Source organism: Trachypithecus francoisi, unplaced genomic scaffold (assembly GCF_009764315.1).
Source record: "Trachypithecus francoisi isolate TF-2019V2 unplaced genomic scaffold, Tfra_2.0 Lachesis_group1, whole genome shotgun sequence".
Classification (NCBI taxonomy): Eukaryota; Metazoa; Chordata; class Mammalia; order Primates; family Cercopithecidae; genus Trachypithecus; species Trachypithecus francoisi.
The window spans coordinates 115,489,072-115,505,358 of record NW_022681454.1 but is presented as its reverse complement, the minus strand read 5'-3'; the positions used below and the strand labels follow the sequence as shown (position 1 = coordinate 115,505,358).

At 39.7% G+C, this 16,287-nt stretch overlaps 1 protein-coding gene and 1 long non-coding RNA gene across 4 annotated transcripts in view; both read right to left on the bottom strand.

The window, feature by feature from the left end:
- Positions 1-836: 836 nt before the first annotated feature.
- LOC117085833 lies at positions 837-2,727 on the bottom strand. The gene is made up of 2 exons (XR_004438091.1): positions 2,668-2,727; positions 837-2,515 (listed from the first exon to the last, which is right to left on the bottom strand). It is a non-coding gene; the product is annotated as an uncharacterized LOC117085833 (long non-coding RNA).
- Positions 2,728-4,429: 1,702 nt separating this feature from the next.
- SYNPO2 (synaptopodin 2) overlaps positions 4,430-16,287 on the bottom strand; it is a 173,650-nt gene continuing 161,792 nt past the window's right edge. Inside the window, exon 5 of one of the 3 annotated variants that reach the window (XM_033215117.1) lies at positions 4,430-5,512. In XM_033215117.1, the coding sequence (XP_033071008.1) occupies positions 4,979-5,512 (534 nt within the window). In that variant the 3' untranslated portion in view covers positions 4,430-4,978. Of the gene's footprint in view, positions 5,513-10,834; positions 11,046-16,287 lie in introns of those variants that run through there. The other 2 variants (XM_033215120.1, XM_033215118.1) reach the window with 2 other exon arrangements.

Below are 16,287 nucleotides of genomic sequence, written 5' to 3'. Positions count from 1 at the left end.
ACACACCACCATGTCTGGCTAATTTTTATATTTTTAATAGAGAGGGGGTTTCACCATGTTGGCCAGGCTGGTCTTGAATTCCTGACCTCAAGTGATCCACCCACCTTGGCCTCCCAAAGTGCTGGAATTACAGGTGTGAGCCATGCCCTCAACCTCATTCTTAAAGTTTTCAAGTACTAGTCTTTAAAAAATATTTTTCATCAGCATGTTATTTTATTTAGAAATTACCAGGAAAAAAAGTGTCTGAAAGGTGTGCTACATGATACCAATTGACCAGGGAGTTCACATTTCAGCTGATAGTTTTAATATTGTGTAGAAAGAGCCAAAGTCATTTTTAAAAAAGTTTTACTTAAATATGCCTTATTGTAATGAGGGCTTCAGTTTAACATAGGTCAGTCTTGGGCCAGTCAAAAGAGGACAAATAATTGGAAGAACTGGACAGACAAACAAGGCAGATTAGATACAGAGCCCAGAGTGGTTGTAGACATTCAGTCAACATGTTGGCAAGTCATATTACCATTGGCTATGCTTGTGCTTAAAACTGATTTTCAATATACTATGAAGGAAAGAATTAGTTAAAAATAGTATTAAAATACATTTGGATCCTAAAGTTCTTAACTTACGTGTGAAATTAATTGTATTTTCAGGAATTTTTTCAAAAGTTTTTAAATGTTACAGTTAAAATGTTGCCCCACTTAGCATGAAATTATTTTGATGTGTATAGAAACTCACAGAAAATAAAATGGAAAAATACGTAGTAGGTAAGAGTAAATCTTTGTGGTAAAGAGTAATTCAGAACAATTTTTTCTAAGAAAAAAATGAAAAGGCTCCTAAACTTGATTTTTCAAGTTACATTTATTACTACTATAATTTCAATTTTCAGTATGCATCTTTCAAATACAGTCTTTTGTGATAAACAGAAGTTGAAATGTCAATCTATTTAACAGGAGAACACAATTTTTTAAAATAGAAAAGTGTGGACCATGTAGATATTAGTACTTTCAATAGAAATCAAATGTGAAAATCTACTTTCTCTTAAAAAATATTTCTGCAATTTATCTCTAATTGTAATAACTGCTCCTCTTTGATATAACTTTTTATCCAAAATTTCAAGTCACTAATGCATATATATACTTAAGCTCTAATAGGTTGGTCCTTTCCAATGTGTATAATGGTGCCAAAATATAAAAGAGACATAGTCAGAGATAAATGAACAAGAATCCATGCATTTAAGAAACTCAAAATACAAGACAAATTTTAAATCATCTTAATGTATACTTCAAACACATGCATTGGTATGACATTTAAACTTAAGAGGGAGGAAAAATACCAAATTAGTGTCTCTATGACTGGCATACTCGCCTTTTAGGGAAGGCTTTTTAATCCACAGTATAACTCAAACACTTTCTACCTATCTGATTGCTACTAACAAACAAATGTTTTATAACAAATGTGGTATGTATTTTCAAAGCAACAGCTCTTCTCTACACATGCTATTATTTAGAAGATAGGACTAACTCACTTTACTTTTGTGAGAACAATAGTCATCTACATCTTCTCACCCATAGGAATCAAACTTCACCGTGGCAGGTGTCCTGTCTCAACCATTAGCTTCAATGTGAGCAATCTAATTTTATTCATTTTCAAGTATACTGGAGAAGAATACTCACAGTACACTTTAGGATGATTTAACAATGGCACTTTGACTTTTCAGGTTCATATCTGTAAAGTATGACTTTTCAAACTACTGATTTCTGCTACAAATACAGAATGTTTTTCTCCTTGTGAGTGAGAAATGTGCAACTTTCCTGCCACGTACTGTCTTTCTCTTAATGTCTAGAATAAATTCAGATAGCTTAATACAGATGATAATATTGATCTAGTACATGCAATGAGAGAGAAGTCTGTTTTATACTAATATGGAAGTTTAAAACATTTCCTCTCTATTTCGAGTCTGCTGAAAATTTTAGTGAATAATATCTATGTCAACTGATGTAAATAACTCCCAGCGCTTATAAAAGAAAGCAATGAAGTAGAACACGACCCTGGCAAGCAAAATATTTTCTGCTGAGTCTCTCCTATCTTAAAACATTCTAATCTAAAATGATTAAACCACTATAGTAAATTTTGAACCAAGTAAGGCTTTTATGTGGGGGATTTCTGAGAATTTGCTAACTAATCTGTACATCAGGCATTATTTTTTAGGATTCTATAAAAACTCTTGGGAGTCAATAATTACGTCTTACACCTTGATAATTTAACATAATTTAACAATATAACCCTGGAAAGTATTTATCATTTCTTTTCTCCATCACTGAACAATTTTGTATCTGGTTCTATCATCACTAATGGAACTTACTGTGATTTCTTCACTTTTTTTTTTTAACTTTCAAGATAAGGCCTTGGTCACTTGCACCCTGGCATTATTTTTAATTTTTATTCTGTGAAATATTATAAGAGACCATCATAGTGATACATTCAAGAGCTAAAAAGTAACACAAAGCAAAATTATCACCTTCTTCACTTTTTTTTTTTTAACTTTCAAGATAAGGCCTTGGTCACTTGCACCCTGGCATTATTTTTAATTTTTATTCTGTGAAATATTATAAGAGACCATCATAGTGATACATTCAAGAGCTAAAAAGTAACACAAAGCAAAATTATCACCTTTAAAAAGCTAAGGAAAATTTGAATCCTCAAGATGTTTTTCTACTTAAAAATATTCTGGGCCGGGCGCGGTGGCTCAAGCCTGTAATCCCAGCACTTTGGGAGGCCGAGACGGGCGAATCACGAGGTCAGGAGATCGAGACCATCCTGGCTAACACTGTGAAACCCCGTCTCTACTAAAAAATACAAAAAACTAGCCGGGCGAGGTGGCGGGCGCCTGTAGTCCCAGCTGCTCGGGAGGCTGAGGCAGGAGAATGGCGTAAACCCGGGAGGCGGAGCTTGCAGTGAGCTGAGATCCGGCCACTGCACTCCAGCCCGGACGACAGAGCGAGACTCCGTCTCAAAAAAAAAAAAAAAAAAAAAAAAAAAATTATTCTGGATATTTGCTTAAGATGTCAAATACTTTGGGTTTTTTTTTTTATTTGACACTTCGTGGGCATGGCAATAAGGAGCAGGTGTTTGATCTGATTATTTGATGGGCATGCTAACAAGGCAAGTGTCATGGGATTGATGAAGCAGCTGCTTAACTTCCTCTGAACATCTTAATGACAACTTTCTAAAGAAGCACCACTTGTTACATCGGCTTCTGTGGCATGTTTTCTATAACTGAATAAATGATCATGACCTACAATTGCATAATAACAGACATATTTATGTACCACTTCCTTAAATCCATTAATCATTTTAAATCTTCACATCTACCCTCACTCCATGTAACACGTAACACAAAGCCTGCCGCCTAACAATTCCTTTTAAGACATTTAATGATACATGTAGTGACACTAATTACCTAATCCACTCCTAAACATAATCTGATATTTATATAATGAGCAATAAAAATAAACAATGCATCAGAGGGCATTCTAAGATGAGAGAATCTCAGAATATCAGAGTTGTTAAAGATCTAAAAGATTAGATAATCCAATCTTCTCATTTGACAAATGGGGACACCTGAACCCAGAGTCTATTCCTGACATAGGCATATATCTAAATCTTTCTTTTCTCCACACATCACAACATTCCTCAAAAGCCCTTCTAAAATGTATAATAATCTTATTGTTATGTATTTATTTCTTTCTGAGAACTCCCACATTTTAATTCTTTTTTTTAATCTAAAATTTATTAGATTTTTTAAAGAATGTTGCAAAAAGGCCAGGTGTGGTGGCTCACGCCTGTAATCCCAGAACTTTGGGAGGCTGAAGCAGGCAGATCACAAGGCCAGGAATTTGAGACCAGTCTGACCAACATGGTGAAACTTCATCTCTGCTAAAAATACACAAATTAGCCGGGTGTCGTGGTGCGTGCCTGTAATCCCAGCTCCTCAGGAGGCTGAGGCAGGAGAATTGCTTGAACCCTGGAGGCGCAGGTTGCAGTGAGCCAAGATCGTACCATTGCACTCCAGCCTGGGCAGGACAGAGCAAGACTCTGTCTAAAAGCAAAGACAAACAAACAAACAAAAAAGTTGCAGAGAAATACTTAACACCAAGGAAAATATTTTTATAAAACAATTGCTCACTGGTGCCAGGCACGGTGGCTCACGCCTGTAATCCCAGCACTTTGGGAGGCTGAGGCAGGTGGATCACGAGGTCAGGAGTTCAAGACCAGCCTGGCCAAGATGGTGAAACCCCATCTCTACTAAAAATACAAAAATTATTGGGGCGTGGTTGTGGGCGCCTGTAGTCCCAGCTACTCGGGAGGCTGAGGCAGGAGAATGGCGTGAACCCGGGAGGCGGAGCTTGCAGTGCAGTGAGCTGAGATCGCGCAACTGCACTCTAGCCTGGGTGATAGGGCAAGACTGTCTCAAAAAAATAAAAAATAAAATAATAAAATAATAAATAATTTTCACTGGCATGCCCCTATAAGAAATTTCTGCAATGTTATATTCCTTGCTGTTATAGGTAGTGATAATTAGCACACCATATTCCATTAATTTCTTCCTGGACTAAGGTGCAATGAAGAAATAGTTAGTTTTACTTTAATTGAGCAGAGTTTAGTTGCATAGAATACCTACAAATGGAATCAAAATTATGAATTGCATATAAGTGCTGGTACATCAATGCAGATAGTGAAATTTTCTTCAAAGGAATTCTCTATGCATCAGCCCACAAGGAAGTATTCACACTTACTTGTGTGTGTGTGTATACACATACATATACACACACACACACATAGAAACACAAACTTAGATAAATGACTTATGAGAACAAGCCAAGACCAAAAGTGAAATTAAATCTATTAGAAAAGTTTAAAACCCTACAAAGGAGCATTTTTTTAAAAACCACAGTTGGCACATGATCCATTCGTCTAACTTTCAGGTTTGGCGTCTCCATCCCCTTGGATGTGGATTGTAATTGTAATCAGATACTGGAAGACAGTAATCAGACCTGGTTTCCATGGACATGATTGTGGAATCATTTCTTGAAGCCTGCCTATAATATGCATATGGCAACTGTGAACCATATTGGGAGTTGGTGGACATATTATTATTGGCTGTGACATTATACTCTTGCCTTCCACATGAGCCCATATAGGCCTTCTGGCTTTGAGGAATATAGGACAGTCTTTCCTTCCAATCCTCTGGAGGCCCTGGTAGCACTTTCCTCCGAGCTGCTGAGACCACATTTGCCACAATGGATTCCTGGATGTTTCTGGGTCTGAAAGCATCATCCACTAGACCAAGAGGAGATTTTGCTGCTGCTTCCCAAGGAGTTGGTCTCTTGTTTGTTTTCTCTAGTCCATCAGTTGGTTTGCTAGAGTAACTATAAGTAGGCTGGTATACCCAAGGAGATGCAGAAATGGTGGGTGGGACTGATCTTCCGGGAAGAGAAAGGGAGCGCCCACTCTCCTAAAAACAATGAAAATATTAATATATCTAATTCATTTTGGTTTGTGCTGATTGTTACTCCAAAGCATTCCTAGCATCATTACCAAGCACTGCAAAAAAAAAAAAAAAAAAAAAAAATTAACCCCCTAGAATGCTTAGTCTTAAAGCCAGGACAGGCTGCCTGTCCCCACCTTTGCAAAAGTGGGCCAAGGGCAAATGGTGGGCTGCCACTTGACCCCACCCCACCTTTTGCACTTGGCCCTCCTAGTTGCTCCCCATCTGTGAACGCATAGCCCCAATTACTGTCATCTTTCTTAGGCATAGTCACTAGGGGCAGGGCAGGGGCTCTGTCATCACTAGGAACCACCTTTCCTTCTCTCTGCCCTCTACATAGGCATATGTGCACTCACATCCCAACCTCATTCCTATCCTGCTTTCCTGGTACAAAATAAACAAAACCTATTGATAACCTCAGAAACAAGCTGTAAATTACCGAGTTTTTTACTCTTCCCAGGTGACTTTTAATCCGTTATCTAATTTTGGTCTAGTGAATGAATATAGCAAAAACAAACAAGAGCTCTGTAGATGTAGTTAACATTACTGGTATTAAATGACTGGCCCTTTTCCTCTCAAAATCTGTTTATATGATGAAGATCACATGGATTTTTATTTCCTAAGTGGAGTGTATTGCCTTTGTCTCTGAGGGAATTACTCCTGCCTCTTGTTTAATTTGCATTTTGCTTCCTTTCATGTGTATTACATTCCCATTTCTTGGAGAGTTTGTACCCCTGCAACATTCCTCTGTCTATACTAAATATTCTGCTTGACTAATAACACAGAGATATTATTAATTATTATTATTATTATTTAGAGTGGGAATTTCACTCTGTTGCCCAGGCTGGAGTGCAGAGCATGATCATGGCTCATTGCAGTCTCAAACTCCTGGGCTCAAGAAATCCTCCTGCCTCAGCCTTCCAAGTAATTGGGACTACAGGTGCACACCACTATGCCTGGCTAAATTTTTAAAAATCTTTTTTAGAGACAGGATCTCCCTGTTGCCCAGGCTGGTGGTATTAGACTCCTGGCCTCAAGCCATCCTCCCATCTCAGCCTCCCAAGTTGTTGGGCTTACAGACATGAGCCCCAGTGCCCGGCTACAGCAATATAATTTAATGAAAGCTCTTGTGTTCTCATTCTCTCCTTTTACTCCTCTGCATTTCTAGGAATGCTGATGGCTGGCTATCTACATTACATCTTTACACATTCCAGTATGCGTGAGACTACCTGAGATAATCTCTTGGCAAAACCGCAGAAAGGGTACACCTAGGGGACAGGAGTATCAACTTTGAAAGGATCAAAACATCCTGTTTCCTAACAAAAAACATTACTATGCTTAAAAATTGCTCTAATTTCATAAACAGTTTCAACAGCTTTTCTGTTAAGTTTTTAACTTTAAAGTGAATATCAATACCTGGATTTAGGCAAAATATCTCAGATTCAAATGTTTCGTTTTTGTTTTTTTTGTTAGGCACACAAAGAAGGCAGATGGTTCATTCTTGGTTTCTAGCTGAAGAATAAGGGAGTCAATATAATGAATCTTGATTCTCTCTTTTTAATCACTTAAATTTTACTTACAACGGTTGAATCTTAGCAAAAACTTGCTTTCACTAATCCTGTCTTAATTCAGAACCACTCATAATTCTCTTTACTATATATTTGGGTGAGGTGTAGGGAATCCTGACTTTTAGTCACCTTCAAGGTCTTAGTTTCTATTTCACATTATGTATGTGTTCATTTCATAAACTCATTTAACATAAATTAACATATTGCACACCTAATATTTCCAGGTACTCCTCTTTTATAAGCTGAAGACTTAAAGATGATAAAGTCCTTGCCCTCAACAAGCACACAATCCAGTACTAGTTTTAGCCCCACAGTAGCTGAATTAAATCAAATATAGAAGACCAGTTTGGGCCAGTGCAGTGGCTCACGCCTGTAATCCCAACACTTGGGGAGGCTAAGGTAGATGGATCACTTGAGATCAGGAGTTTAAGCCTAGCCAACATGGTGAAACCCCATCTCTACTAAAAATACAAAAGAATTCTGCAAGGTGTAATGCCATAGGTCTGTAATCCCAGCTACTGGGGAGACTGAGGCAAAAGAATTACTTGAACCCAGGAGGCAGAAGTTGCAGTGAGCCGAGATCAAGCCACTGCACTCCAGCTGGGTGACAGAGCAAGACTCTGTCTCAAAATAAATAAATAAATAAAATAAACAAACAAACAAATAAATAAATAAAAGATTAGAGAAGATAGAGAAGAGACTCTTTAACTATCTTGACAGGAAAAAATAGGAAGTTTTCCAAACTGTGAGAAGTGGTAAGTCTCACTGTGATAAAGGGAAATGTAGCTGTCTCCTGTGGTGTGTGTCTATATCTCACTTTTGTCCTTTCTGTAGAAAAGTTAGAACAACACTGGTCTACAGCGTCCCTGGGAGAGTTTTCAGAGTCCCATGATTTTGCTTTGTGTGGTCTTTGATTATGGTAGAGGCAGGCAGCAGAGAAATTCTAGGAAGACAGAGGTGGGTCCCTGCTGAAACCCCACCTTCAAGCCAAAATAGTCTGAAACTCACAGCCCAAAGTGAGAACTTCTATTCCTGTTTGCCCATTCTCTCCTGATTGGTTCTTTGTGAATAGTGTCTTTTTTTTTTTTTTTTTTTTGAGACGGAGTCTCGCTCTGTCCCCCAGGTTGGAGTGCAGTGGTGTGATCTCGGCTCACTGCAAGCTCCACCTCCTGGGTTCACGCCATTCTCCTGCCTCAGCCTCCCAAGTAGCTGGGACTACAGGTGCCTGCCACCACGCTCGGCTAATTTTTTGTATTTTTAGTAGAGACAGGGTTTCAACATTGAGCCAGGATGGTCTTGATCTCCTGACCTTGTGATTCACCCACCTCAGCCTCCCAGTGTGCTGGGATTACAGGCGTGAACCACCATGCCCAGCTGAATAGTGGCTTTTTACCAGTCGAATGTTTTCCAAAACTACCTATGGCCCACTCCACCCGCATCCCGTGCCTATAAAGACCCCAGACTCAGTCACTAGAGGGGAGAGATGGCCGGACCTTAGAGGAGATGGCAAGACTTCAGAGAGACAGCTGAACTTTGAGGGAGATGGCCAGACTACAGAAGAGATGACCTGGCTTCAGGGGAAGACAACCTGCCCATCCCTTTCCCTCTCCAGCTCCTCTCTCCACTGACAGCCGTTTTCATAACTTAATAAAATTCTCTGCCCTTCAATTGTCTGTGTGACCTCATTCTTCTTGGATGCTGGCCAAGAGCTTGGAACTCACCAAGTGCAGATACCCAGAAAGGCCATCACACCAGCCCTTTGCCCTCATTGATGAAGGGCAACCACCCCACACAATGAGGCAAGAGCCCAGCTGAGCTGCTAACCACCGTCTGCGGACAGCAGAACTAAGAGAGCACCGTAACGCTCCCTCTAGGGCTTTGAGGTTGCAGGCACCCCCACTTGGGCACCGCCATGGGCCCCAAATGAAGTTTGCTCCTGTCAGTGCCCAGAGTGGCCAACCAGATCCCACACTCACTCACTCATGTGCTCCCTCCCTCAAGGGTTTGAGCACAGTGGGCTGAGTAAACAGGGCACCCCTGTTGCAAGTCTGGTAAAGAGGTTAAAAAAATCCTGCATCAATTAGATGTACACCTTGAGGGACTGCTTTAGTCAATTATTTAGGTATTTTAAAAGATAGAAGGCTGAGGGGATGGCAATAGATAAAGGGAGCTAAGACTTTACAGAAATCTCAGTGAGGCCCCTGAACATATATACAGGTGTTTAATTCACTGACTAATAACTGGAAAAGAAATAATTATCAATATACTTGGGAGTATTAAGTACTATGTGAAAGCATACATTGCAGTAATAAGACATCCAAAACACTGCATGAAAGAGAGAAATTATTTTTTGGTATTGCTCTCATGCACTGAGTTTGAAAATATCCAGGAGAATTGAAATTTGACAGAATTTAGAAAGTTCAAAATATCGTTCAGTGATATCCTATTAACAAAGATGAATGTGCAGGGAGAAAACTAAAATATTGAAGTATGGGATGGAAAGAGTAAGCCAAGGCTTTCTGAAAGGAAATTAAAACCTAGGATTGAAGCTGAAAGCAAAAATCTCATGCCAAACATGCATATGACAAATGTAAGAGCAAGGTCAGTTGTGAGGAAAAAGGAGCAATCAGCTCAATGAGCAAAATGACCATTGCTCTTCTGCATTTCCCCAGACTGACGACCATGCCTCCATATTCTTTCACGTGCTAGTAATAGAGAATAAAATGATAGACCATTTTAGGTTAGAGATCCAACTGGGATATAAATAAATCATTCCATTGGTACAATGTAGTTTCTGTTTGTGCCCAAAATACTGCAAGCCTCTAGCATCCACCTGCACCCATACTTCTAATTTTAATGTATTTCCCCAAAGCAATTTTCACAGTGTTTTTTTTTTTTTTTGGTGCTGTTTGCTTCTGTCCATCACAGTTCCAAGGCTCAGGCTGTTCTCTGCTTGGCTTGCTGAATGAAGCCATGTGATATACCCTGAGCCAGAAACGACCAAAGGAACCTGAAAGTAGCAGAGGTGTTTCTTTTGTTTTGGAGTTTGAATGTCTAAGGCTGGAATCCTAGCATAGCATGGATTAGGGCCTGGGTTGTCCTTTCAACCATGGGTTGTATCATTATCAAGGGAATTTAATTTTTTTTATATGAGAGCACTTAACTGTAACCAAGATGTTAAATTAGCTTTACCCATGATGTGTCATCAAATGCTTCTTTCTTTTTGTCTCCCACCACCTTTTAAACTTTATTTAATAAAAAAAGTTTTCTGCTGCCACTGGAAGAAAACTTAGCAGATCCTGGGGCATTTAGCTTACTTTTAGGAATAGTTCAATGGTTGCCTTAAGTTACTCAAACCAGTTTTATTTTGAGATAGAAGATTCCATCTCCTGGAATAACAAACTCCAATTTCAACTTTATTAAAGTTAAATCTCCTCTCCTTCTCCAGCTGGGGCCCACTTCAGAAAGCCTGCCTTCCTTCAGGGAAGGAGTTTGATTGACTTCTTCACTCTACTTCCACTTCTTCTCTCAGGTCGCTAACTCTGCCTTTTGGTCCCCTGAGGTTGGAGGAAAAAAAGGAGTAGAAAGAAAAGAGCAGAAGGAAATTTTTACTTGATTGGGCAACATGATATTCTGGCCTCTTACTTTTGGGGCCAGACAGGTCCAGAGAGGGACATTTTTATGGGATATTGAAAGATTCCCATCACTGGGGACATCTTACCTCTGGTCCTTGATTCATGCTAATTCTTCTCTCTTCTAGGGGGTGACTTTGGACTCATCCTGTGTGCTCCCTTAGGCAGCTGTCTACCTACAGTGCGTAGCTACTAGGATTCATCTGCCCCCTTGGAGAGGCCCCAGGTTGACCCCATCCAGCTCTCCCTTGCTCCTGGCTTGGGCTGGCCTGGTCCGTGTGGAACACTCACATCATTTGCCTGCGGGGATGTAGAAGAAAATTTCCTGCTTCTTTGCCAGAACAGTTTCTCGGCCTGTCCCTTGCCCTCCAAATTTCCTGAGTGGCACTCAGACCCCACTCTGACCTCCTACCCATCCTCATGCAAGAGTCTCCCATGAAGTTCTCTAGGAAGACACTTTGAAACTCTTCTAGCACACAGCTTGAGGTAAAAAGGTGAAACCACCTCCACGCCACCTACTCCAAACACACACATCTTCAGCACTCTGGAATTCCTTCTCACAGAATCCCCTCTCCTTGCCATAATCAAACCCCTTTTAATCGCTCGGACCTGGCTGAAGGGTTCAAGAATTGTGGAAGTCATTTGCTACTATTTTCTTTGTAAAGTCTGTATTTGAATCTGGAATGTCACTTCAGTGGGCAGCATCTCTTCTATCTGGGGGCCTTGGGTAAAACTTCAATATCCTGTCCTCTCATTTTCAGTACAGTACAAAGCTCCCATTCTCTTATTTTTCTTTTTAAAGTAAAATGTAAGCTAAAATTGGAAATATTTTTTCTACAAATCAGTTCCAAGAAATTTCTCTAATAACTTCAAATAAAGTTGAAACCTTATACCTCACTGAGGCCTTTCTCTAGAGAAGAGGGGTACTTGTTTCCAGAGCATCTTGGTCAATCCTTAGGCTCTAGATTTTGGGAACGTCTTTATTACATTGAATCAAACATTGCTTCCCATGGCTTTACCCCAGTGATTCCGCTAACATGGATTACATCTGCTTCTACTTCTATGCAGCCATTCCTTCATACATTCCCAGTTTCTTCCACCTTCCTTGAGTATCTTCACTATCCTGTTGCTATCTGTTATTTTTCAAACTAAGGAAAAATAATATCCCTGTCATTCATTCCCTCAAGTTCTCCACATCCTTCTTCCTCCAATTTGTTAGGCAAAGCTAATGCAGGTATAATACCTTGATCTTCTTATGTTGATGTGTGTACATAAACACAAGGCCATGTGCTGAGTGAAGACATCATTCAAAATGACTGAGGGACCGTGTCATCTGGCAGATGGTATAGTTAATACTGCATGTGGAACATTCAATCTGTGTGCATTTAGAGCATTCTGTTCTTTAATTGTTCAACCCATGAGAGCACACGCCAATCTTTAGCTGGCCCAATATAATGCATGCAAGGTTCCCACTGAATTCATGAGTCACTGGGTGTTATACAGTCCCACAAAAGGGCTTAATGCTAACGAGGCATTTTTCTACCTCTGTCTTTAAAAATAGCCAACATTAATAGACTGCTTACTGTGTGCCAGGCAGTGGGGGCTAATTGCTTTATGTGGAGTGTTTCATGTAATTGTCACAACCCCATGAAGTAGAGACACTATTATTATCCCTATTTTTCCAGAGGACAGTGAGACTTGAAGAAGGTAGTAATTTCCCCAAGGGTAAAAGCTAGTAAGAGTTGGGGTGGAAAATTGAACCCAGGCAGGCAGTCTTATACCAGAGTTCCTAAATCTAATTGGACTGTATTTGCAACGATATTGTTTTGAGAGAATTTTTTTTTTTTTTTTTTTTTGAGGCAGAGTCTTGCTCTTGTTGCCCAGGCTGGAGTACAGTGGGGCAATCTTGGCTCACTGCAGTCTCCGCCTCCCAGGTACAAGCGATTCTTCTGCCTCAGCCTCCTGAGTAGCTGGGATTACAGGCGCCCACCACTACGCCCGGCTTATTTTTGTACTTTTAGTAGAGACGGGGTTTCGCCATGTTAGCCAGGCTGGCCTCAAACTCCTGACCTCAGGTGATCTGCCCGCCTCGACCTCCCAAAGTGCTGGGATTACAGGTATAAGTCACTGTGCCCAGTCTGAGAATATCTTTTTTTTAAAAAGATTCAAAACCATGCAAACTAAATGGAGTGAGATCGTAGAAATTTTGGAAAAGGTCATTTAAATTTTGATTAAATTTGGATTAATGACTACTGGCGTCTTGGCATTTGTCACAAGAACAGGCAGGTAACCAGGCCGTAGGGAATACAGAGCATCGCATTTAGATGCACTTCTGCTGCATGAAGGTGAGAGAGCTGGGGCTCTGCATGCAGGAGAAAAGCTCAGAGGATCTGAGGGCCTTTCTCAGCTTAACATAAACCATCTTCTCATGTTAATTAAATGTTGATTTATCCACACATCTTGTTAATAAAACAGCTTAGTTAGAGTCCTTGTTAAACTGTATAGTAACCCATTTAACTGGCAGGGAACACTTGACATGTAAAAAGAAAGTGTGATCTGAGCACAAAGAGGTGAATTTTAAAGCAATGTAAACAGTCCTAGAAGCCAAAGAAGATAAATGTGATGTATGTTTCAAAGTTTAAACTATTTTATACCATAAACCTTGAAAGCGATAAAATTCTCTTGGCTGAAACCCTGCTTACACATACACTGTAGAGAAAGGGGCTTCAACTGATATGATTCCAATTCCTTTGACTCTCTTCTCTCTTAAACACATGATCAGTAAATATTCATCACAAACATATACTTTATCATACACAGATTCTGGGAGGTCCAAGAAAAGCAAAGAGGAATAAAAGGTATTTCTTTTGACTTTTTTATCATTGATTAGAATTTCTGAAAAGCAGAGGTCCTAGAAGGGATACACAAATAGAAGAAACCATGCAGGAAGCACGAGGTATTCTCCATTTTTCCATTTGCTCAAGTTGAAATTTTGGGAATCAATGTTGACTGCTCTCCATCTCACACTCCAGACCTGATCTGTCAGCACTGACTTCAAAATACATCCACTATCCGACCGAGTCTTATCAACCTTCACTGGTGGCATCCTGGACTAAGCCACTAAGAAGTCTCACCTGGATTATTGCTACTGTCTCCTAATTGATTTCCCTAGTTGCATTCTCACTTCCTTTAATTTATTCTTAATATGCTAGCCAAAACAATCCAGCTAAAACTCAAGTCAGATTATGTTATTCAGTCCACTGATTAAAAACCTCCCATGGCTTTTCATTTCAAAAAAGGAAACACCCAAGTCCTTTCATTGACCTACAAGACCCCACAAAATCTGCCAGCTGGCTCCTTGCATTATCTGACTTCATCTTCTTCGTGTTCTCTTCCTTTCCCTTCGCTCCAGCCACATTGGCCTTGAACCTTGAACACACCAGGTACACTCATGCCTCAGGATTTTTGTACTTGCCAATCCTCTGGATTTTTGTACTTGCTCTCCCCGTGTACCAGCATGACTCCTATCTTGTTTTCTTCAGGCCTTGCTCAAATATTACATGATCACTCAGCTTGGCAATTCCCTCCCTCTCTCAAATTCCTTACCTTTCTCCCCTGCTTTAATCCTTCCCTTAGACTTATACTCATCTAACGTAATAAATATTCTACTTAATCATTTTATTTTTCTCTCTCCACCAGAAATTAAGGTCCATCTAAGGATAAAGGTTTTTGTTTCCTTAAGGCTTCCCTAGAACAGTACTTGGCACCAGAATAGTAGGTGCTTAGTAAGTATTTGTTGAATGAATGAATGATAATTTCTACATCAGGCTGTCCTAAACTGAAAATTTGGTTATCTTCACCAGAATTTTAGGTCAGTTCACAAGATGCAGCCCCTCTCACTCATGTTACAAGTGACAAGGGACACAAACAGAACTATCCCCACCACCTTAAATATATGCAAACCAATATGCACCCCAAGTCACGTTCAACAAGACAGACAGGGTTCGCCAATATTTATGAACAAATCAATTTTTCTAAACAGGTGGAAGATTTTTAACGTTTAAATAAATGATTTGCATTCAGGTCTGTGGAAGTTTAAGAGTTTCAAACGGTTTTGATTTCACAATTGAGAAAAGTCTTAGAAACTTGTGCATGAACCCTAAAGAGAACCTGAAATACATTTGCTAGATTAAATAAATAAGATCTAAGAAGAAAAAGATAAAGGAGATTGGAATTAGGGTTGAAGAAGAGCAAGCTGAAAGTTGATTTACCATTTATCATGAGACTGCAAGGAGATGTTAGGCAATGGCAGCCTCTGCTAACTAATCTCTTAGAGTCACTCCCAGCTCTAATGAGCTCTCAGTGACAATTTTCTTGACAGTAGAAAGAGTTCAACACTGGAAAAAATTTCTGCATTGAGATATAGAATCCCTTTACCTAAAGGTCTTTAAATATAAAACAAATGCTCCTTTGAGATGATTTAGATACAACCAAGCTTGAAGTCAGAGGATAAAAACACTTTTAAGGTCATTTTGTTTTAGTCTCTATAAAATAGTCTTTTCCTCCTTCCCTAACACTTGCCTTCTTAAAGTGGATTTTAAGTTTACTTCTACCAACTGAAGTTTTTGGGAATTCTGTTGTAGGACTCTCTTATCTAGAAAATGAAAGAGAATTTCTATTTCTTTCAGCAGAAGTTCACAGTATTATTCTGCCTGCCAAGAAGGACAGAGAATCAGGACTAATAAACCGTATTTTTGAATAGAAAAGTGGCCAGGTAATCACGTCGTTTAAATAGTTTCATGGGCCAGGCTCAGTGGTTCATGCCTGTAATCCCAGCACTTTGAGAGGCCGAGTGGGTGGATCATCTGAGGTAAGGAGTTCGTGACCAGCCTGGCCAACATGGTGAAACCCCGTCTCTGCTAAAAATACAAAATTAGTAGGGCGTGGTGGCTCATGCCTCTAAGCCCAGCTGCTTGAGAAGCTAAAGCAAGAGAATCGCTGGAACCCAGGAGGCAGAGGTTGCAGTGAGCTGAGATTGTGCCATTGCACTCCAGCCTGGGCACCAAGAGTGAAACTTCATCTAAAATAAAATAAAATAAAACAAATAGTTTCATGAATGCAATGGACATACTCTGACATCAAAACAAGAGATAGGGTCTTGTACGTAGCATATCATCTTGGTTCTGTTACTGACTGGTCATCTTAGATTAACTTTTAGATTAAATTTTCTCTTCCAAAACAATAGACTTTTAAATAAAAAGTTTTACTTCCTGCTTCAAGGAAATCTCTTTGTGAGAAAGTGTAAGGCTTGTAAATGACAATGGAGGCCAGCATCTTATATTGGAAAGAATGGAAACTTGGACGTCACACTGACCTGAAAGTTCTGCCTTTGTCTCTTGTTATCCATGCGATTCAACTTCTCCCAGTCTTACTTTCCTTAATTGTAAGATGGGAGTATTGCTGGCTACAATTTCAAGATTATGGGCAGAGTAAAGATTGTGTTTATAAATGGAATGCCACGTAGCCCAACAAATGGTGATTA